We start from the raw sequence: 23,791 nt of genomic DNA on the forward strand, positions 1-23,791 counted from the left end.
TGGTTTCTCTCGAGGTTTTTTAATACTTCAATTTCGCCAATTGGTAAAGTTTTTTCCTCGCCACTGTCACCACTGGCTTGCATGGTTCGGGATCTGTAGAGTTGCGCATCGATGGATTTGCTCTTCAGTGTTTTAACTCTTAGTAGTGGCTATTAAACCACACTGAACTGAGCTAAACTGAACTGAACTTCTACATTGTAAAAGCGCTATAGAAATAAAAGTGAATTGAATTGAATTTAACTGTCAATCAAATTACATCATGCTACATCACTAGCTAACTGCTGCTTACATTAGAATTTCTACGATTCATTTGCAACACAAAAACTTCTCAGATTTTACTAAATAAACTTAAAATATTATTATTTCCATAGAAATGGCTTCAACAAACAGCAAAACTGTTTAAATTCAATGTTCCAGAAGGGTTTCGACTTTGTTTCATACATCTGAAAAATAAAATAAAAATATTTTATTATTTTAAATATTTTAAAATCCAGGTTTTCAAGGAAATCGAATAAACAGCATCACTTTTGTTTTCAAATCGCCTGTGTGTCTTCTAGTCTGGTCAGTTTTGCGCGTTTGCACTGTAGATTTGGTGAACAACCACTCACACATTCCATCTCTCTCTCACACACACTCACATCTGCTGTTCGACTCTGGCTGGTCGTAGAGGCTTTCCTGCCTGGTCCCATGACGAAAGGTGGGGGGTGAGGTAAGAATTGGACGCTTTATGCCATATGGTCACACACTCTCCAACGTGAACTCCACATAACACACACTGACACACAGCTGGACCTGATTAGTGCCTGTGTGCATGTGTACGTGTGTGTGTGTGTGTGTGTGTGTGTGTGTGTGTGTGTGTGTAAGCTCACATAGTTTCAGGTCTCCCGCTCTGTTCATCCATGACATTGGACCTACAGTCAGATCAGTGAACTTGTTTTGATAGCACAAACAGTGGAGAGTGTTAAACGCTACTGCATACAACAGCAACACCTAACCTGAAAAACAACCACCGTGCAACAATCTAAAGGCCTCGATTAACTCACAGGGACGATCTGCACTCTATACTGGAAACATCTCAATTAGAGCTGCACATCATTAGAAAAAAACTGAACGTGATGTTTTGTTTTTATGCAATATACAGTTGAAGTCAACATTATTAGACCTGCTGTGAATTTTCAATTATTTCACAAATGATGTTTAACAGAGAAAGGATTTGTCACAGTATTTCCTATAATATTTTTTCCTCTGGAGAAAGTCTTATTTTATTTTAGCTAGAATAAAGGCAGTTTTTTTTTAATTTCTTAAAGCCATTTTGAGGCCAATATTATTAGCCCTTTTAAATAACATATTTTTTATGATTGTCTACAGACCAAACCACTATTAAACATTCATTTATTCGTTTTCTTTTTCGGCTTTAGTCCCTTTATTAATCTGGGGTCGCCACGGCGGAATGGACCGTCAACTCTAGCATATGTTTTACGCAGCAGATGGCCTTTCAGCTGCAACCCATCACTGGGAAACACCCATACACTCTCACATTCTCACACACACACACACACTTATACACTATGGCCAATTCAGTCAATTCAATTTGCCTTTAGCCCATGTGTTTGGACTGGAGGAAACCAGAGCACCCGGAGGAAACCCACACCAACACGGGGAGAACATACAAACTCCACACTGAAATACCAACTGGCCCAGTCGGGACTCAAACCAGCAACCTTTATGCTAACCACTGAGCTGCTGTGCCACTCAAAATGTATATGAATAACACGTTATAGTCTTCATTGTAAAAATAAATACAAGTAACCCATGTTAAATAGCTACAAACGCTATCATTTCTTACACATAAATGATTTGAATTTGCTTGAATGTGTTGAACAATCGTATAGGTAAAGAAACTTTGTCTGGGCTCAGCTACTCCGTTGCCTGCTTCAGTCAAGCAATGTCCCATCACATTTATTTATTTAGCATTCCATACAGTAGATTTGTTTAAAGCAAGCATTAGAATGTAATAATCACCTAAAATAACAAGCCATTTTCAACTACTAAGCAGCTTTTCTGTGTCAGAGCTCCAGATTGGGAGTAAATTGTCCTAGTTTGCAACTTTTATTTCCTGTCAGTGTGACTAAATTCAGTGAGAAATTGCTCATTTGTTGCTACCGATTGGCCCTGATAAACTATAATGTTGTCTTGCGTGCATCGCCAAATACAGAACTTTATTCTCTAAGTACTTGAATCGAATGATCAATTTGTTAACATGTGCATGTCACAGAATACATCAGAATAGCCAAGAGTACAGGGATAGTAAGAGCAAGGGTCCAAGTTTTCATTTTGGGGTGTACTACCCCTTTAAATTTAATGAGTAAGGTTGCACTCGACAAAAAATTTGCGTTTAAAAGATGTCTAATAGCCATTTAAACACCAACGCCTTGACTAAAACAAACTTGGCGATGAAAATCTACAACACGTCTTGAATCAGTTGATCAATTTGTTAACATGTGCATGTCACAGAATACATCAGAATGGCCAAGAGGACAGGAATAGTAACAGCAAGGGTCCACATTTTTATTTTGAGGTGTACCATCTCTTTAAATTCAATGAGTAAGATTGAACTCACCAAGAAATGTTACATTTAAAAGATGTCTAATAGTCATCCAAACAGTAGCTATGTTTCCATCCACCTATTGTATGCTCATTGTGCAAATGCGCATAAAATAAACAGTTGATGGAAACGCCATGATGCGCATAAATTTTGAAAATGCGCATAAAAAACGTATGCGCCTAACTGGGTAGGCTAAACTTTTTATTCGATAAGAAAAGATGTGCATAAACTACGATGGAAACACTTTTACCGCACAAACTCCAGCATGCACATTAAAAAAGGTCATGTGATTTTGTTAAAAGAGATCATGTGATGCTTAAAATGTGTGTGAATGGATAAAACGTCAGGCTGAGCACATTATAAAACATCTGAAATGTTGTTTTGGTCATTATAAAACGCCTTACCATTTCAGTATTGATGTTATTATATTATTAATGACCTTCAGAATCAAGAGTGCCTGTCCTCTGTGTCTGACACCTTCAAACGCCACTGCGCGCTCACTGCTTGTCAGGATTGTCTTCTGAGGCGCATTTATTTAGAAAAGATTGATGCAGCTTCTCTACTGCAGTTTCTACTGTTGATATTTGGCGCCAGTTAATCAGGAAGTGACGATTATGTTCGCTTTGACTCGTTGGATGGAAACCTTGCTTCATTCACACAACTTTTATGCGATAATCCAGTTTTGCACATAAAGTTCATTCGCATTTTTGGATGGAAACATAGCTACTGACACCTTGGCTAGAATAAACCTGGCAATGAAAATCTACTACACGTCTAACAATATAGTCCAAATAGACAGGAAAGAAAGACTACATTTGAAGCCTGTCTATTCTGTATATTTGATGACTAAGGCCCAATCCCAATTCTATTTTTGTACCCCTACCTCTTCCCCTTTCCCTTAGCCCTTAGAACCGAGGGTGAAGGGTAAGGGCTTCAAAATTTACCCCAAAGAATTGAGACAGCACTACAGTACCTCCACACGTCATCATATGTCCTCGTGATTTCTTGCTTTAAATGAGATCAGATGATCACGACTGCTGGAGTGATTCCAGTTGCGTAATTTTTTGGTATTTATCTTCAGGAAATCACTGAAGGCATATTGACCTTATTCTTCGCAGACGAGTGGGCGCTGCCATTTGAATCTTTTTGGCACGAGACCTCCGGTCTCATTCACTTCCATTCATTATTAGACAATAAAAACTGCTCGTTTCGCTGCTTGATGTTGCAATTTGATATTTTCTTGTTATATTATTCTACTTGGTCAGTATAGTCATGCAAAAATTTGTTTGTAGAGCAAGTAGTTTGACCATTTTTGCAGTTTATTATTCCTAGTCATTTCTCCCATAGGCGACTGAAACGGAAGTTCTAAGACAATCGCAAAAACAGGCGCACTTCCGCATTTTAGAATAAGGTCAATACTATGTTATCATAATGATCTAATGTGGCAATAATAATTATAATACTGAGCATTTAACACAGTAAGCAGACACTGTAAAAAGCTCATTGAAAGCCACTAGACTTTTCTGACAGGGTATTCCAGTGTCATCGAGTGTCAGAATGTTGTGGGACTGCTGTACGGGAGTTATTATTAGGGATTATAGATCGGTAATAGATCCCGAAATTTAGCGGTTTTTATTTTAGCGTTTTGTTTTTAAAAAGCATGACAGTAAAACATGAAATATGAATGTATTATGAATTATATGAATATATTAAAACGTGTTTGTTTGTTGTAAAAATTCATAATAATGACAACAACAAAAAAAATACTAATTTGTGGATCTCCTTACTTCTGGGTGCAGCTGTTGCTGGGGTATTCTGGGAACTTTTTCTTACCCCTTTATTTTTAAGTGTGGTCCAGAAAAATCTTCGTTTGAAGGGGTGTATACCCCTTGCCCTTAGCCTTCAAGCTAAAGAGAGTTGGGACACCACTACCTCTTACTGGCAAGCGCAAATCGAGGGGAAGGGGAAGGGCTAAGGGCTAAGGGGTAGAATTGGGATGGGGCCTAAATCTGATTTATGAAAAATATATGCATGACATATATGACAAGTTCATATTTGGATTTTATACGTGTTCATATATGGCTATATATATTTTCATTAACGTCCGGCTGCAACCACATCTGATCTAAGAACTATAATATTATAATAATATAATTAAAACTAAATTCACTAAATTCAAAATTAAAAAAAAAAGATTTTACACTTGCTTGAGGTGGTTTAGACTCAGACTCACTTTGTTATACTGTTTAGGGAAACTAAAATTGCAGCAAGGTGCCGTAACACAGGCGAAGTTTCATGTAGGCTTGGGCAGTAATACGGTAACATGGTATACCGCGGGATCTAAAAATAGCAACCGTGTCAGGTTCAATACCGTTATCCCGTCATAAAAAACAATGCACTTAAATAGGAGACAAGTATTAAATATTACAATTATTTATTTAATGCCTACAAATTGTCATCACGGGACAGTGTGGAGAGAGAGCGGGAGAGGGAGGTAAGGTGGCGAGTCACGCACTCGCGCACCAAGTGACCAGCATTTCCAATTTCGACCGAACAAGAAGGAAGACGTGGTTAATACGAACTAGAGGTCTGCATTCCCGCTGCTGTATCAAGGGAGCCAACCAGATTTCTTGCGGTGCGGGAATGGGTTTCCGAATAAAGCGCAGGGCAGGGGCGGTCGGTAACTCTGGTGTAATTTAAAAAGGAGCTCCTGAGCGAGCGAGCACGCTCTGTGTGCGTGTGTGTGTGTGAATGACAGAGCATAGTGCTTTGCGTCTCTCTCTCCCTCTCTCTCTCTCTAATACGAACAAGACAAACAGGTGACCGCGAACCTAAGGTTGCTTATACGGTATTCTGAATGGTTTCTGAATGGTTTGATGATGCTATCTGAGCCTTATGTCATCATTTTTTTAATCATGCACAGTAATACCGGATACCAGGGTAAAATAGGGAGGAGGTTTGACGGTATTAAAATTTGGATACCGCCCAAGCCTAGTTCCATGTACAAATTAACAAAATATTACCCCGTAACATACAATACATCATTTTGTCCCTGCAACACCTCCCCCTTGTTTGACACACTCAGATTACCGTACCAAGCTACAATGCAGAAAGATAAAACAGATTTAATAAATTGTTGTTAGACTCATGTGTAAAAGTGTTGATGGCTGCACGACAAAAAAAAAAAAAAAAAAAAAAAAAAAAAAAAAAAACGAACATCTTGCTTTTTTTGCAATATATATTGCGATAGGAATACAATATGACCAGATGAATGACAATATGTTTAATTGGAAAGAATTAAAATTTTAGATTGATTGGGATGATTCTGTAGGAGAATGAATTAAGCATAAAATACAAAAATCTACAATCATAGAAGAATATAGTAGAGAAAAAATAGAAATGAAAAGTGTTTTATGGAGGCTAACTGCATTCAGGTACAGTAATCGCATGTAAAATAATACTGCGTAGTCTTTGATAAAATAATTCAATAAAAATCATCATTAATAAAGTTAGAAATTGTACATTTTTTTATGTTTGAATCTTTTCAAAATCCTCATGTCTCAAAAACACATACAAAAAAATAAACTAGAATCCAGACTCAACATTGCTGCGATGCAACTACTGCAAATGATTATGATATTGCTGCTGAAACAATATTATGTGCAGTTCTAATATGTTGTACAGTATAGTGTTTATGTTTGTATGTTTAAATGTTTTTAAATCTTGATCTTTAATTTATTTTTAATCTAATAATTAATTTAATTATTAGATAATTGCAGTTAAATTACTGTTAATTGAAGCCCTAGCAACTTTTGTAATTTACACAGATCAACTCACCAATATCAGAAAATACACACATCTATATTTATACTGTATCTGCTGCGTGTATATTATTTGCTCACTCTCTCAGAGGACTACAGCATTTTCAGCTGTTTTCACATCAGTTTAAATACAGTTTAGACACCATTTTCATCTGTATGCAAATCATTTAAAAAAGACAAAGACAAATTTGTACTTTATTGTCATGCAAATATACCCTACTGTTTAAAAATCATTCCCTGAAACAGAAATAAACCTAAAGTAAAAGGTAAATCTTGGAAATGGAAATTCTGCTATTGCAAATGACTGAAATACTAAAACATCACTGTTATCTGTACATCTTGCCATAAAAATATGTCACATCCCTAAATCCACTATACCATATATTGTACAATACCCAATGGGGATGCAAAGATTAACCGATTTCACTATTAATCGCGCTTTAATTCGCTTAAATGTGCTTCTGCATGGAACAAAACTGCTGCAACTTAAAGTAATGCCAACCAAGTGCCAAGCTTGTACTGTACACCATGACAAAATGCTGCGAGCACCCTACACTAAGGAAAAAAATACAAAATGAAAAAAAAAAAAAAAAACATTTTGTTATATAGTTGATTAAAAGGTTCAGCAGCCTTTGAATACATTTCTTCACTGTAAAAGGGAAATACTTAGCTATTATGTAACTTAGATTTACATTAGACAAATACCACTTATTTATTTATTCATTTATTGATTTTTTATTTAATTTATTTATTTTAATTTTATTTATTTACATTAATTCATAAAAAATTTATTATTTTTTTAATTCATATATTAAAAAAAATATTTATATGTTTTTAATTATTTTTAATTTATTTACATTTAATTAATTAATTAATTGTAATTTATGTTAATTTATGTTAATTTATTTACATTTTATTTATTTATTGTACATAATTTTATTTTATTTATTTAAAATTAATGAATTATTTTTATTTATTTTAAACTTATTTATTTTAATTTTTTTATTTACTGACTATTTTATTTATTTTCAGTGTAAATTTATTATTTATGTTTAAATGACAAAACTTTTTTTTTCTACTTATTTTTAAGTTCAAAGAGAAATGGACTTTTGTTTGTTTTTTATTATTATTTTGTGTCCTATTATTTGGTTACTGAGCAGCAATAAATAACATTTTAAAATTTAAGGAGTTTTCATGTGATTTTTCTAAACTAGCAGTGTTTTGAAATTAATGAATGCATAATAATCGTGATAACCGTGATTATTCAACAGACTATAATCGCACAACCAAAATCTATAACTGTTGTATCCCTAATACCCAAATTAATCATAATCAAAACCATTAAAGAGCACTACATGTGAAGCAACCAAAACCAAATGCACTGCTATACTGCTGACAGTATGAACCACGCTCGAGTCTACACTTGTTTCTGTGTTCTTGGACCAGATGGTTCATAAAAGTCAAAAATCAAGTGTCTAATGGACACAAACAGTCCAATTCACCTATTATCCCAAGAGAAACAATGCTCCTGTTGGGATTACTCTCTAAGTGCTGAAAGAGTAGAGGCGATCAAGATTAACTCCTTATCAGAGCAGTTAAAAGTTTCTGTTGCTGTATCATATTCCCACCAAACGTGTCCTGAACACGATATATCATGACAAAATCAGCAGTGCAAACCGATCCACTTTGTTAAAGGAATATTCTGGTTTCAGTACAAGTTCAGCTCAATTGACAGCATTATGCTGATTGCCACACAATCTTTTTTTTTTAATCAACATGAGGTAATTATAATTAAAGTAAACAGAGCCTGTCTGTAAATGTTGAAATATTCAGTGCTTCAATTTTGTAGTTTCTTAAACAATAACTGACAACTCCAAAGTACATGGTTACATTGTCTTTAAATCTTTATCTATTTTTGTAAAACTCAATGCAACTCAGTAAAGCCTAAAATGACTGTAAATGTATTATTCGAACTGACTCACAGCTTCAGATAATGGAAATTAAAATAATAAAATTAGTATCATGATGCTTAATGTAATTATATCATTGATATAAAACGTTGTCACTTAATAAATCATCATAGACCTTAAAATTACATTAAAAACAATAAAAAGCTTTACATTGTCAGAACCCACACACACACAAGTTAGAAGAATGTAAGAAACTAAATTATAAGCTTCACATTTCTGATTTTAAATTCCCAAGTAATGATATTCCCAGCTTACTGACTCCACCAACGACATCCCACTTGGGAAGTGTATTATTTTTTGGCTGACCAATAAAAGGAGTTTATGGGAAACGTGTTTGAAATCAGAAAGAAAATGTCTGTTTTTAAATTATTATAATGTGTAACTTTAAAATCATGCAGTGACAAAAGTAAAAGGGAAATACTTAGCTATTATGTAACTTAGATTTACATTAGACAAATACCACTTATTTATTTATTCATTTATTTATTGATTTTTAATTTAATTTATTTATATTAATTCATTAAAAAGATCATTTTAAATAAATTTATTAATTTGTTTTAAATTCATTTGTTTAAAAAATATTCATAAGCTTTCATTTATTTTTAATTTATTTACATTGATTTATTTATTTTCATTTATTAAAATTTATATTCATTTATTGAAATTTTATTCAGTGTCATATAAAACAAACAAGCCGATCTTACATTAATCTTAAAATAACTCCTAAAAAAGTAGCAAGATGAATAAATACACAATCAGATGTTAACACTAAAGAGCTTTGATTTATTAACACAATGGCACTTACTGTTTACATTACATATATGGTCAATTATGTGACACTCGACAAGACATTTCAAACAATGCCAATGACCCATGGTACATTGGAAAATATGGTAAATTTAATAGTAGATTTAACTCTAACACCACATAAACCATGTTGCTAAAAAAAAGTTTAAATACATTAACAGTGAAAAGTGGAAACGTGTATACATATCACAAATACACTATACTCATTTTTATCTTAAGATATCAGAAAAATCCAATACTTCAAAGCTTCCACTGGACTGTAGATTGTAGTAAATAACCCCTAAATTAAAAAAAAAAACACAAGCAACCTTCAGCGAACAATGTTTCATGTAAAATATCAATGATATTAAACTTTGTCAGTATAATGCAACATCATAAACCTTAAATGACAATTAAATCAACCAAAAGGCTAACATTGTCAGATCACACCCAAGTTAGAATAATGTAAGAAACAAAATTCACATTTCTGATTTTAAATTCTCAAGTAATGATATTCACAGTTTACTGACTCAACCAATGACGTCCCACTTGGGAAGTGTATTAATTTTTGGCTGACCAATAAAAGATGTTCATGGAAACTTGTTTGAAATCAGACAGGGGAAGTCTGCTTTTTAAGTTATTATAAAGTGTAACTTTAAAATCTTGCAGTGCAAACTGTCATATGTAAAACATTAATCTTAAATTAACTCCTATAAAAGTACTATGATGAATGAATACATAATCAGATGTTAACACCATAGAGTTCTGACTTATTTACACATGGCACTGACTATTTACATATTACATATATGGTCAATTATGTGACACTCTACACAAGGCAATTTAAACAATGCCAATGACCAATGGTGCGTTAGAAAATATGGTAAATTGATTTTCTCTTTTTTCAACAGCACAACAGAACCATGTTGCTAAAAAAAAAAGTCGATAACAGTATAAAGTGGAAATAATCCAATTCTTCCAATAAATCTGATACAAAAGTCTACTTTTTAGCTTATTATAAAGTGGAAACTTAAAGTTTTACAGTTTCATATAAAACGAACAATCAATCACACATTAATCTCAAATTAAGATTATTTATGGTCAGTAATGTGACACTCGACAAGGCAATTTAAACATAGCAATCACCCATGGTACGTTAGAAAAATATGGTTAATTTGACGGTAGGTTTAACTCTATTTTAACACCACATAAACCATGTTGCTGAAAAAAAAAGTTTAAATACAATAACAGTGAAAAGTGGAGACGTGTATATATCACAAACACATATACTCATTTTTATGTTACGATATCAGAAACATCCAGTCTTTTAAAGCTTCTACCGGACTGTAGATTATAGTAAATAACCTCCAAGTTAAATAAACACAAGCAACCTTCTTTGCCAAACGACAATTCATGTAAAATTATATCAATGATATTAAACATTGTCACTTTAATGCAACATCATAAACCTTAAAACGACACTAAATGCAATTATTATTATCAGATCACACACAAGTTAGAAGAATGTAAAAAACTAAATTATAAGCTTCACATTTCTGATTTTAAATTGTCAAGTAATAATATTCAAGCAAATCCATGCAAATGACAACCCTGCCAAGAAAAAGATTAAGTATTCACCAAAATATGGAAACCGTTTTCTAGGTTTTTTGTGTAGGCTTGTATTTTACAGTATTTTAGAAATACTCAAAAATGTATCTGTCAATGTTTTCGAACAATTATATTTTATTTACCAAAGTGACGCAAGTGGCAATTACACATTGGTCACATCCATAACAACACTTTTTCCTCAGAAATGCAAAAATGTCAAGTAAAATAAAGTCAATCATCTTTGTTCTACAGAGAGACATCTTTTATCCTTTTGAGTAGCATATTTCTTTTAGGTTGTGCAGTTTAATTCACAAAATTTCAACGAAGTATGTTGTATACTGCAAACTCGGTCACATCCATAACGCATGTTTATTTTCCTCAATTAAAGTACAAAACATCGTTTGCAGATTGATATTTTTCTGGTCCCATATCTCTGCGGGCAGTTGTTTTGGAAAATATAAACAGATGTTGAATTATAAATGTTAACATATACTTTCTATGTGAACTTATGTTTAAAGTTTTTACTCGCATCCATAACGCTGGAATTGCTCATTCCCAGTTTACTGACTCAACCAATGATGTCCCACTTGGGAAGTGTATTATTTTTTGGCTGACCGATGAAAGAGGTATATGAGAAACTTGTTTGAAATCAGACAGGGAAAGTCTGAGTTTTAACTTATTATAAAGTGTAACTTTAAAATCTTCAAGTGCAAACTGTCATATAAAACAATTAAGCTTACATTGACGCTTAAATTCTGAGTTACTAAAGTAAAGTAACTCCTAAGAAAAACTATTTATGATAAATGATTTATAAAATACATAATCAGATGTTAACACCATAGAGCTCCAATTTTATTTACACATGGCAGGCTATATACATGTCACATACATCAATTATGTGACACTCTACAAGGCAATTCAAACAATGCCATCTACCATGGTATACTTCCAAAAATAAGCTATATGGATTCCTACGTTTCTCTATTTCAACAGCACATGAACCATGTTGCTAAAAAAGGCTAAATACATTACAAGTGAAAAGTGAAAACGTGTATACATATCAAAAATAGTTATCACATTCGTTTTTATCTTAAGATACCATAAAAATCCAATACTTCAAAGCTTCTTCTCGACTAGATTGTTGTAAATACCATTGAGGTAAAGTCGGTTTTACATTCGCACATTTAGACTTTCTCCTTAATAATTTAATTTCAGAAAAGTATGATTTGCAAATTATAAATAGTGAAATCATATTAGCAGCCAATAAATATCAAAAGTACATTGTTCACAGTCAAAATAGTGCTAATGTTGTTTTCAAGTCATATTTACATGTGAATTCAGACCCTATATTCAAATTGGCGTGGTAAATAATATAGGGAACGTTAAATGAAGGAATGTGCGACTATAAAACCAACTTTACCTCAATGTAAAAACCCCCAAGTTAAATAAACACAAGCAACTTTCTTCGGCGAACATGCACCATGATAAACGTCAGCAAAACTGTAAAGTTGTACTCAAAATGCTAACGTAGTCTGGCGAATCGCCCTCAAGACGGACAAATTTAAGGCTCAGCTTCACAGAAATCAATCGCAGTTTTGTCAGAAAAGAGCTGATATTACGGAGACACATCCGATCACTTCCCCCGCTTCAAAAAGCACCCGGTGACTGTATTCTTACCGGCTGAGAGGTGAAAGTGTCCGCGAGTTGTTGTAAAGCTGCTTGGTGTCCGTGAGTCCGTCTGAATGATGTGTCAGTTCAACATTAAATGAGTTCAGCTCGTCAACATCATCATCAGCAGCTCCAGTACGGGCGCGCGCACGCGGGAACTCACGACACCGACTACCGGCGGCTACCGGACTAACCTGACTCACCTACTTAAGTTAGTTTTGAGGAGGGGTAAGGTAAATAATAAATAAAATAATAATTTGTGAATGTACTGTAAAACAACAGTTAGCTTGAGTTAGCTAATAACAGTTATTGCTATATAGGCTAGCTAGCCTATGTTATGCAATATTGATATAATGGTTTATGGTGGTAGCCAAAAAATATAGAGGTAAAGTTGGTTTTATATTCGGATATTGAAACTTTCCCCTTAATAATATAATTTTATCAAAGTATTATTTGCAAACTCTAAGTAGCTAAATTAAATTAGCAGCCAATGACTATCAAATTACAACATTGTTGTACACAGTCAAATAAACAGTGTTAATGTTGTTTTCAAGTCACACTTGCATGCTAATTTCGATCGAATATTTAAAGTGACAATACAGAGACTTCTAAATGAACGAATGTGCGAATATAAAACCAACTTTACCTCTATCAAATAAATAGTGTAGCTTGTCACATTGTTATCTTGTTCATTGATATTAATTAAAGAAAAAAATGCATTAATTTATATATATATATATATATATATATATATATATATATATATATATATATATATATATATGTGTGTGTGTGTGTGTGTGTGTGTGTGTTTGTGTGTGTGTGTGTGTGTGTGTGTGTGTGTAGTATATATATATATATATATATATATATATATATATATATATATATATATATATATATATATATATATATATATATATATATATACTTCAGAATTAACTTGGTATTTCATATTACTATAATGGTTTAAGGGGTAATTTACAGGGTTCATTCTTACACATCTTACATCTTTACTACTAAAATTCCATGACTTTTTTATGATTTTTCTAAGACTTTCAAGTAAATTTTTATGACCTAATGTTTCATGCAATGTCTACATCAGGGGTCACCAACCTTTATGAAACTGAGAGCTACTTCTTGTGTACCGATTAATGTGGAGGGCTACCAGTTTGATAAACACCTCTCAAATAACAAATTTGCTCAATTTACTTTTAATTATACTTTATGTTTTTGGTAATAATAAATGATATTCATCCATGTGAAGACAGAAAAACCCTCAAAGTTTTGGAAAAGTCATGGAAAACAGATATCTGTGTACTTGAATATAGGTTAGTTGTCTTGACCTTCTGTCTTTGGCCAATCGCATACTCTCACGTTATTAGTGCGGTGTAAGCTTTATCAAGATACATTTTACATAGAGATAAATTTGGCATCACGGTGGCGCAGTGGGTGCCTCACAGCAAGAATGCTGCTGGTTCGAGCCTCAGGTGGATCAGTTGGCATTTTTGTGTGGAGTCCCTGTGTTGCTGTGGGTTTCCTCCTAGTGCTCTGGTTTACCCCACAGTCCAAAGATATATAGTATAGGTGAATTGGGTAGGTTATATTGTCTGCGTGTATGAATGTGTATGGATGTTTCCCAGTGATGGGTTGCAGCTGGAAGAGCATCCGCTGTGTAAAACATACGCTGGAAAAGTTGGTGGTTCCTTCCACTGTGGCGACCCCAGATTCATAAAGGGACTAAGCTGAAAAGAGGATGAATTAATATAAATTTTAACTAAATAAATTGTGGCGTGTTTATATGCTGTAGTTTGTAGCTATCCGCTTGTTAAGTGTGAGGTCACGCGGAGCGGCTTCCGGGTCCAAGCGCTCTATTCAACTGAATGGGGAGATTCTTGAAATGGTAATAATAAACGTTTACAAAGTGATTTAATACTTTCGAAAGTCACCATCGCAATATATATGTCTATGCCTAATATCCGATGGCCAGAAAGTAATTCATTGTTTTATAAATTGTTAAAATTTAGTTTTTTGTTATGCAGCAAGCCCAGAGCTTGTTGTGTACACTATGACTTTATATAAAATTAACTTTAATGTGCGATTTTAATAAAAATTTATCACGAACGAATGATTTCTCCACTCAAGTGAATGGCGGCTTGGACCCGGAAACAGTATTACAACGTCACAAACACGTCACCACTTAACAAGCGGATAGTTTTTCTTTTGCCACATATAAGTAGACATTGCATGAAACATTAGGTCATAAAAATTTACTTGAAAGTCTTGGAAAAATAATGGAAAAGTCATGGAATTTTAGTAGAAAAAATGTGTATGAATGAACTTTGTAAATACCCCCCATAAACCATTATAGTAATATGAAATACCAAGTTAATTCTGAAGTACAGTACCTTACATTCTACTCAAATATGCTAGTACATACTGTATAAGTGTAGCCCTGCCACAGTATACAACATTTCTGAACCATGGTACCATATAAGCATTAGAGGGCCAGGGTTTGCTTTTTTTTTTTTTAATAAAAAATAAGTAAAAAATTGACATTTTGATTCAACGCATCAACCATTTATATACTCAAGAGCATGCATTTAATAATAATAGGTCAAAATACAATATTCCATCTTTTTAGATCGTAAATATTGAGAGAAATTAATGCATATTTTACACAGCAATAAATATTTTACATCTATATTTGATGCAAATCTATATATTTACAGCTCTGGTTGTTTAGGATCATATACAGTTAAAGTCAGAATTATTAGCCCCCCTTTGATTTTTTATTTCTTTTTTTAAATATTTCACAAATTATGTTTAACAGAGCAAAGAAATGTTCAGAGCATGTCTGATATTATTTTTTTCTGCTGGAGAAAGTTTTATTTGTTTTATTTCGGCTAGAATAAAAAAAGCTTTTCATTTTTCAAACACCATTTTAAGGTCAAAATTATTAGCCCCTTTAAGCTATTTTTTTGAGTCTACAGAACAAATCATCGTTATACAATAACTTGCCTAATTACCCTAACCTGCCTAGTTAACCTAATTAACCTAGTGAAGCCTTTAAATGTCACTTTAAGCTGTATAGAAGTGTGTTGAAAAATATCTAGCCAAATATTATTTACTGTCATCATGGCAAAGATGAAATGAATCAGTTAATAGAAATGAGTCATTTAAACTATTATGATCTGGAATGTGCAGAAAAAAATCTTCTCTCCGTTAAACAGAAATTGGGTGAAAAAAAAAACCAGGGCTAGTAATTAAGGGCGCTTAATAATTCTGACTTCAACTGTAATTCGTATATCAAATACATGTATTTAGTATTTGAGTGTTTTCAAAATTCTCACATCTTGAGATGATTTCAGTGGCTCTCGCCAGGCCGGTGTGAAGAATAAAGACTCAGGAGAAGCTGCTCTTTGTGGCCGGAGTGAATAAATGTCTCATTCATGTGTTGAAAGAAGAGGTCGTGACCCCTGAGCTCATGTGCTGGTGTGAGTTACGCCCATTACAGCCAAACCACTCACCTGAGACACACACACACACACACACACACACAGAGAGAGAGAACAACACTTCACTTTTACACTACCACGCTCTCTCCACATCAAAAACACACAGCTGTTTGACAGAGGGTTGCTGTGCTGATCTATTTCATGCATCTTTTTATATCAGTTTGATATTCTGTCAGAAATAATGCAATGCATTTTATGTCAATTCAATTCAGCTTTATTTGTATAGCGCTTTTACAATGTAGATTGTGTCAAAGCAGCTTCACATAAATGGTCATAGTAACTGGAACAGTGTAGTTCAGTTTTTTTTCAGTGTAGTTCAGTCAATTTGTAGGATTTGAAGAATGAACAATAACAATGAGGATGCTTTTGAAAATATAGTTTACATATTCTTTACAGCCTAGCTGAATCATTTTGAGAGCTCGTACTGTAACTGTTTCCACACATTAAAAAAATTATGTTTGCTTTTTGTTGAAACTACTGAGCTGAAACAACTCAATTCTTTAGTTTTTTGGGACAGCTTAAATGTTTTATGTTCAATCAACTTAAATTTGTAAAAACTAAAAAGTTAACTTAATTCCTTAATGTTATCTCAACACAAATGGATTGTGTGGAACACATAGACTGTAAAAGATATGGACATAGTATGCGTGACGTCACCTATGGGTTTCTGAAGAGTGCAAATGAAGCTACAAGTAGGCGTGGCTAACCATCGCCATTTTGTTATAGCGCCATCACACCAACTGCGGGTAACCAAACAAGGGGAAAAGAGGCGGGGCATGAGCGGAGCAATGAATGCTTGCTAGCATTTTGCTTTAATGGGCTTTGGGAGAAACGCTTAATACTTCAACTACTTGTTTTTTTTTTTTGTTCTGACCACATATGCTTTGTTGTATACTCATTCATTTATTCATTTTCTTGTCGGCTTAGTCCCTTTTATTAATCCGGGGTCACCACAGCGGAATGAACCGCCAACTTATCCAGCAAGTTTTTACGCAGCGGTTGCCCTTCCAGCCGCAACCCATCTCTGGGAAACATCTACACACACACACACTAAGGACAATTTAGCCTACCCAATTCACCTGTACCGCATGTCTTTGGACTGTGGGGGAAACCGGAGCACCCGGAGGAAACCCACGCGAAGGCAGGGTGAACATGCAAACTCCACACAGAAACGCCAACTGAGCCGAGGTTCGAACCAGCGACCTTCTTGCTGTGAGGCAACAGCACAACCTACTGCGCCACTGCCTCGCCTTGTTGTATACTATAATAATAAATTCAGTGGCGGTCCCGGGGGGACCAGTGCCCCCTGTCAACAAGCTTGGCCGCCCCTCTGGCCCCCCTAAATTTGAAGGCGTATTTTTGTGTCAAAACGGAACGGAGAAGCGAGATCAGCCATCACCGGCAAGCTGCAGAGGTTTGACTGAGGCCTTTCTCGCACTCTCTTCATCTGCTTTTGCGTGTACTTGCTCTCTCTGACGGTACTTATCAGTTCCCCACAATTTCCAGAAGTTAACCCTCAAATTAGCACAGGTAATAAAAAGACTCATCTTCAGTCTTGTTCATCTTGTGAAACACTATCAAAATGTCCACTGTTGATTATAATAGACTTTTGTTTTTAAAAAGTGATTTTAACACTTTAAACAGAGGAAGTCCTCGATGCAGAGGCTTTTAATAATCAGAAATTGTGTGTACATAGTTTTACATTAGGAAATGCAGTCTTGAATTTACAAACAGTCAGCAAGTACCGGAGAACAGATGAAACGCATTGATCAAATCATCATTCATTTTTTTGTTTTCAGTCGTGACATAAAGCACAAGTCTTCAACAGATGATGTATTTACAACACGTTTTTAAACATTTTAACAGTTTAACTAACTCAAGGACGTAAAAAAGTCGAGTCTGAACACACAGAGAGATCATATTTGATTTTTATTCAAAACTGTATAAAAGGAAACCGGAGTTTTGCAAAAACAGCAACCTGAAAGGGCAAATCTAAAATTCTTTTATAATGAACAAAATGTAAAAACAAATAGTAAAAAATGCTTATAATAAAAGATTTCAAGAACTTGAAATAAATACATTTAGGCTAACTTCAATTCACTTTCCAAACGCATTCGATTTTCCTTCTTCTGTGGAATACAAACGCTGACCAGCTGCAAAAATATTACAAAAAAGAGCAACTCAAGCACCAATAAATCTGTCCATGTTCTGATATTAAAAGTTTATGTGTTTGACAGAGGGAATTATGATGACAAATATGATGACAAGATTTCAATTTCAAACAGCAGATTATTTCATGAGCATAAATATAATTATGTTACTCAACACACACATCTAACCTCTCAGGTGGCATCATCAGATTTAGGAAAATTTGCTAATAAATGCCTTTTGGTATTATTTCGATACTATATAAGTGCTGTGATAATGATGGATGTATTGATATGATGTTTTACTGTTATTCTCCAGTAAATTTCTATTAAAACTCAACTTTTTTGATTAATACTCGTTGGTGATTTGTTGAAACGTCCTGCCAGTGATGTAGTTTGTTCATAGCCTACTGTATTTCTGGTGAAGTACTTTGATTTAACTTCATAAAAGTTGTGAAGATTATATTGATGAACTTTTGGAAATGGATATATCCTGCTGATTTTATTTTATTTTGTTGTCAATGACACCGGAGTGATGCAAATTTGCAGGATGGCCCACAAGAATGCACAATTCCAGCACTTTCACTCAGATAAATTATGATGCATTTCTTCTGAACTTTCTCTTTCTCGTTGTTCTGGTCATCATTTTATAAACACTGCACAGTTTTCAGTAACGTGAGAAGGATGTGTTCACACTTGTAGAAGTTTGTTTGACCCCACAAAAAAAGAAAGAAAAAATTAAATTAAACACTGTGCCACTGTTATTTTGAAATAAACTGCCCCAAAAAATCAAGGTTTTCTTTAAATTTTGTTTAACACACCTACTAACCAGCTTGTTAGAGAAGCGCACCAGAAACTATTGTGTTCAGAACTAAATGTTTCCTATATAGTAGTGGTGGTCCCTAACTTTTTATCACAGCGGACCAGTCAACGCTCAACAATTTTACTACGGCCCAGGGGGTGCTAGACAGAGGTCACGTTAACCGAATATTTTCCGTCATTGACAGATTTTTTTTAGCAGTGACGGAAAAATCTGAAGTTGACCGGTCATTTTGATGGATTATGCTGAGGGTGATCTATTGTAATTTTTAGCTAACTGTAATTCGGACTCCTGTCCAGCTGATGGCTAGTGCCCTTATTAATAAGCAATTGTCTTCTTTTGTCTTCTCTTTATCACCGCTGCGTACAGTTGCAAAAATGTCACGGCAGCTGAGTGTGAGAAGTTTCTTTAAACGGCCAAATAGTTGTGAAAAGCAGGTCACACACCAGATGCGTCACTCGGTGCGGTGACACGGCGGGCACATGACAGTTAAAAGTATCGCACACCAGATGCGCACATTGGCATGATACTGATACATAATTAAACATGAAACGCAGCAGAAATATGAAAAGAGTCCTGAGTTGTGGCTCGGACAGCTGCCAACTTGCGGCGCCGGTGTGTGTACCCTGATAGAAAGGTTTAGAATTCTGAAATGCATGGCATTGCGTGGCGCTACACTGCGTGCCGCAGAGTGCCGCTTCTAGTGTGTGACCCCCTATATTATTAATAAAGGTGAAAAAAAGTGATGCAGTGGACAATGAAGAACAAACAGACTTCTTGCACAGACATGCTGGAGTCACCTGATTTGTTGACAAATGGGTTGCGGATCCATTCTTTGGCAGTTTGCGAGTCATTCCCGAATCAAGCTTTTTCCCCTTAGCAAAAAAACTGTCCAAAGACGTCTGTTTCTTACTCATTTTGCTGCTTGTGGGTTAAATTTGGGTGCTCAAGTGATCAAAATGTAACCGGAGGTTGGGGACCACTGCTACAGTATATAGTGCTCACTACTCTCTAATCCCTGCACAGTAGAAATCGGCTGAACTTGAAGTTTGCTTTTTTTATTATTGCGTTACACTACTGTTTGCATCTTCTTTAAGTATTACAGAGGTGAGAAGGGTCTTCGGTATGATACCCTTTGAACTGACCATGCTTTCAAACTGTGATTTGACTGTTTGTCCATTTTGCAGAGCACTTACGAATTAAATTGAGTTGAATTGAACAAACTTCTGGAACAGTAAGAGAAACATACAAAATATGCAGAGCAGACGGTCAAATCACTGCGTTAAAGGGGACCTATTATGCAGAAATCACAGCTGAACACAGTTGTGTGGCAACAGTCTGTGAATATAACCAGATTTAAATGGTAACCACATATACATTTCATTTTTTATAATCACACATGATTATAAAAGAGTCTGTAGACACACTTTGACATTCTCCTTTTGTACATGTCATCAGAGCAGGAAAGCCCCGCCCATTGATGATGATCTCTCCTCATTAGCATAGGACGTCAGTCTTGTTTTTGAATCTGCCACTATGCTGACACACGGGCATTTGTAGCTCCGCCCTCTTTTGAAAGGAGCACAATCTCATTTGAATTGAAAGCGACAGTCACCAACATGGCACAATTAGGATAAAAGTCTAAAAGTGGTAGTTTCAAAGAGTTAGAAAACATTATTTGTGTTGTATTTTAAGCTGAAACTTTCCATAGATACTCTAGCGACATCAGAGACTTATTTTGCATCTTGTAAAAAGGGGCATAACAGGTCCCCTTTAAAAAAACGTGTCCAAAAAAATGTGGTACAGTATGGTTTGCTAATTTTGGTATTTCTGATAGTGGAAATCAAAATTGATGCGTCAACCAAAATGTACAGCCAAGTGGAAATAAGCAATAATTCAAATATCAAATCAAATTCAAACATAGCAATAGCAGCAAACTTTGGTTTAATCAATTCAGACTTTCAAGGTGTGAACACATCCTAAGTCACAGGTGTCAAACTCAGTTCCAAAAGGGCCGCAGCTCTGCACAGTTTAGTTCCAACCCTAATTAAACACACCTGATCAAACTAATTGAGTCCTTCCGGCTTGTTTGAAACCTACAGGTAAGTGTGTTGGAGCAGGGTTGCAACTAAACTGTGCAGGGCTTCGGCCCTCCAGGAATTGAGTTTGACACCTCTGTCCTAAGTCAACAAGAGAGAAGAATGTAAAACAAGAAAGGAAAAAAATGAAGTCAATAACACAAGCATATGTTCCTAATGCCGAGTTCAGACTGCGTGATTTTAGCCCCGATTTTGACTCGCCGACAGGTTTTGAGAAATCGCAGACATATGCCTGAAATCACAGGCAAATCGGTGCTTGTTCACGTGAGTAACAATCACACAGTGTGACCTATCAAAGACGCGATCTGAGAGAATCACAAATGAGTCGCCCATGCCTGTGAGATATTTTGGCGTGCTAAATATCTGAAGCTGTCCGCGAGTCAAATCATGCCGTGTGAATTGAGTTTTGACTGAAAATAACATTGACGATTACCTCCAGCCAATGAGAGAGCAGCATTCACTTGTGTGGGCATTGGCGCCTGCAGCCGTACGGCTGTACGTACCTACCATGAGAGGGCGGGAGTTAATGCCGCTTTATATTTATTTATTTGTGACATAATTTAAATTGATTATTAAACAGTATCCACTACAGCTGCCTGCTTTACCACTATTGTACCAAATCATTCTGAGAATACTTCGGTACGGTTATGGTTGTTTCTCCACTGAGCCTGGAACGGTGCATCACGATTACAAACCGTTCTCAGCCTGGAATTCCAGTGCTGAACTGTGCCAACAGATTGTGCGTGTTGACGTCACGGCTCTGTTGCTAAGCTACCACAGATGGCTCAGCGGAAGCGTGCTAGTTATCAGACATCCACAAGTGAACTACACTACATTTAATATGAAACAAATGACACAGTTCTGAATGATACAGTTTTGAAAAGGATTTTAAAACCAGAAAGCAGTCTCTGGAAGAGAATCACTCGTCTACCACATTCTTACGAACATATTTTATTTATTAAAGCTATTATTTCACTGACTTAGATATAAAATAAAAATGATTAACCTGTCATCTAAAATCTTAAAATAATAAAATAGCCTATTATTTTATTTGTGGCTAGAGCCTCATTAATTTGATTGACATCCAAGGCAATGAGACCTTTACTTTGCCTGACTGAATGTGAGTTTATTGCATGCAGCGCTGCATTTGGTAGCACAAAAACTCGCTCGGATCAGGGAGAGAACTTTACCAACAGCTGCATGCACCGCTGAAAGACTTTTTTTCTGCTGCGGATCGAATAAAGACATGCTGAACATCATCAATGTCCACAATCCTATAGCTACATCCTATATCCATGAAACACGAACTTGCAGACTCTTTGAACAACGAGGAAATAACTGCACTTTAGTCAAGCCAGGTAGCTTGTTTTGTAATTTAAAGCCGGCTCTAGCACCTGAAGGACGGTTACGGCGTGTTGTGATGTTGGCCGTCACCGGAGAAAGTCAAATCTTTCTTTACTTTTTTGGACTTTTGTTTAAAAGATTTAGTGGCACTGTAGCTGTCCACTGTTGTATGATTTAAATTATAGCCTATATATGCAACAATAAACAAGTCAAATTAATGAATAAATAAAATAAATATGGATTCGTAAATGTCGGTATTGTTTTTACTAAAAAAAACAACAAACAAAAATAAATGTTTTATAAAAATCAAATAAGCAATTTTCTCCATTTTCTTTTACAATTCAGTTTAATATAAGTTGGACATTTTGTTTGGGCCATGTAACATGTTTCTGTGTTGTTGTTTTTTTTTCTCTGTGATCTTTAATATATACTGGGTGGCTACGCAAAATATTTTCTAAAATGTCAAGCAGGAATCAGTCTATAGCTTTAATTATGAAGACAATAAAATATTATAAATAACAAAAATAAAATGATAAAAATACAAAAATAAAGAGCAGAATCTTGCTAAATTATATCAAAAATATTTGTTTTTACTTTACTTAATGCAATCGTTGTTTAAAGTTTGAATACTGAAATAACAGCCATCGGAAGGGGGCGGGGCGGTGCTGGATTTGTGCGTACCTTGGAATAAAATCCTGCAGGCGCCCCTTGAGTGTGTTTACCTGCAGGCCAGCGAGAGGTTGAGTGAGAAGTTAAAACTGCTCGTTTTCAGTTTATTTGGACCCAAAAACAGAGGAAAAACTAGTTTAAATATGGCAGGAGCGCCCGTGTCTGTTTGAGGCATTATGTTAGCAACACCACAACCGGGTCAAAAAAGAAAAAGGTGGAGGAGAAATTGTTAATTCCCTTCAAAAACCAGGTGAGCAAACATGTACATTTTCTACCCCATTAAAGGCTTCTTTCCCATTATGTAGTTAATAACAAAAGATATACTACGTGTTTTTGGCTGCGAGATGTATTTTGGACAAAGTTGTCGGCAATTGTTCCTATTGTATGCAGTGTGAACCCCCCTGTTGCTGATCCATCTTGCGGTGTGAACAAAGCAGCGACGAAGCACTAGCTCAGATAGTCATGCAGTGTGAAAACATCAGTGACACGACTACTTTGAAAATCATGCAGTCTGAACTCAGCATAAAGTGCGATTCAACAGATCAATGTGAGAGAATGTGGCATTTACTGTGTTTGGTGGTAAATATTTCTACGTTTCTTGCTTGTTCCTCAAAAAGTTATGCTATATTTTGAGAGCGTGAGCGTGTTTCTTGCAAAGCGGTTTGCCCTTTTTGGAGAAGAAGGTCTGACCCTCCAGACTGACACTGCACACCTGAGGAGAACACAACAGATATTG

The 23,791-nt window shown here is 35.1% G+C and overlaps 2 protein-coding genes across 12 annotated transcripts in view; both read right to left on the reverse strand.

Moving 5' to 3' along the window:
- Positions 1 to 12,526, reverse strand: part of bmpr1ba (bone morphogenetic protein receptor type 1Ba) — a 146,104-nt gene extending 133,578 nt beyond the window's left edge. For 2 of the 3 annotated variants that reach the window (XM_087251244.2, XM_087251245.2), the window contains exon 1: positions 12,468 to 12,526. The gene's annotated coding sequence lies outside the window, so the exon portion shown is untranslated. 3 annotated transcript variants of the gene reach the window in all.
- Positions 12,527 to 17,910: 5,384 nt separating this feature from the next.
- The window catches only part of pdlim5a (PDZ and LIM domain 5a), a 134,749-nt gene continuing 128,868 nt past the window's right edge, over positions 17,911 to 23,791 (reverse strand). For 8 of the 9 annotated variants that reach the window (XM_087251670.1, XM_087251668.1, XM_087251669.1 and 5 more), the window contains one exon: positions 22,526 to 23,767. In XM_087251670.1, coding sequence (XP_087107796.1) covers positions 23,678 to 23,767 — 90 coding nt within the window. In that variant the 3' untranslated portion in view covers positions 22,526 to 23,677. 9 annotated transcript variants of the gene reach the window in all.

This window comes from Danio rerio, chromosome 5 (genome assembly GCF_052040795.2).
Source record: "Danio rerio strain M-AB ecotype USA chromosome 5, GRCz13ab, whole genome shotgun sequence".
Classification (NCBI taxonomy): domain Eukaryota; kingdom Metazoa; phylum Chordata; class Actinopteri; order Cypriniformes; family Danionidae; genus Danio; species Danio rerio.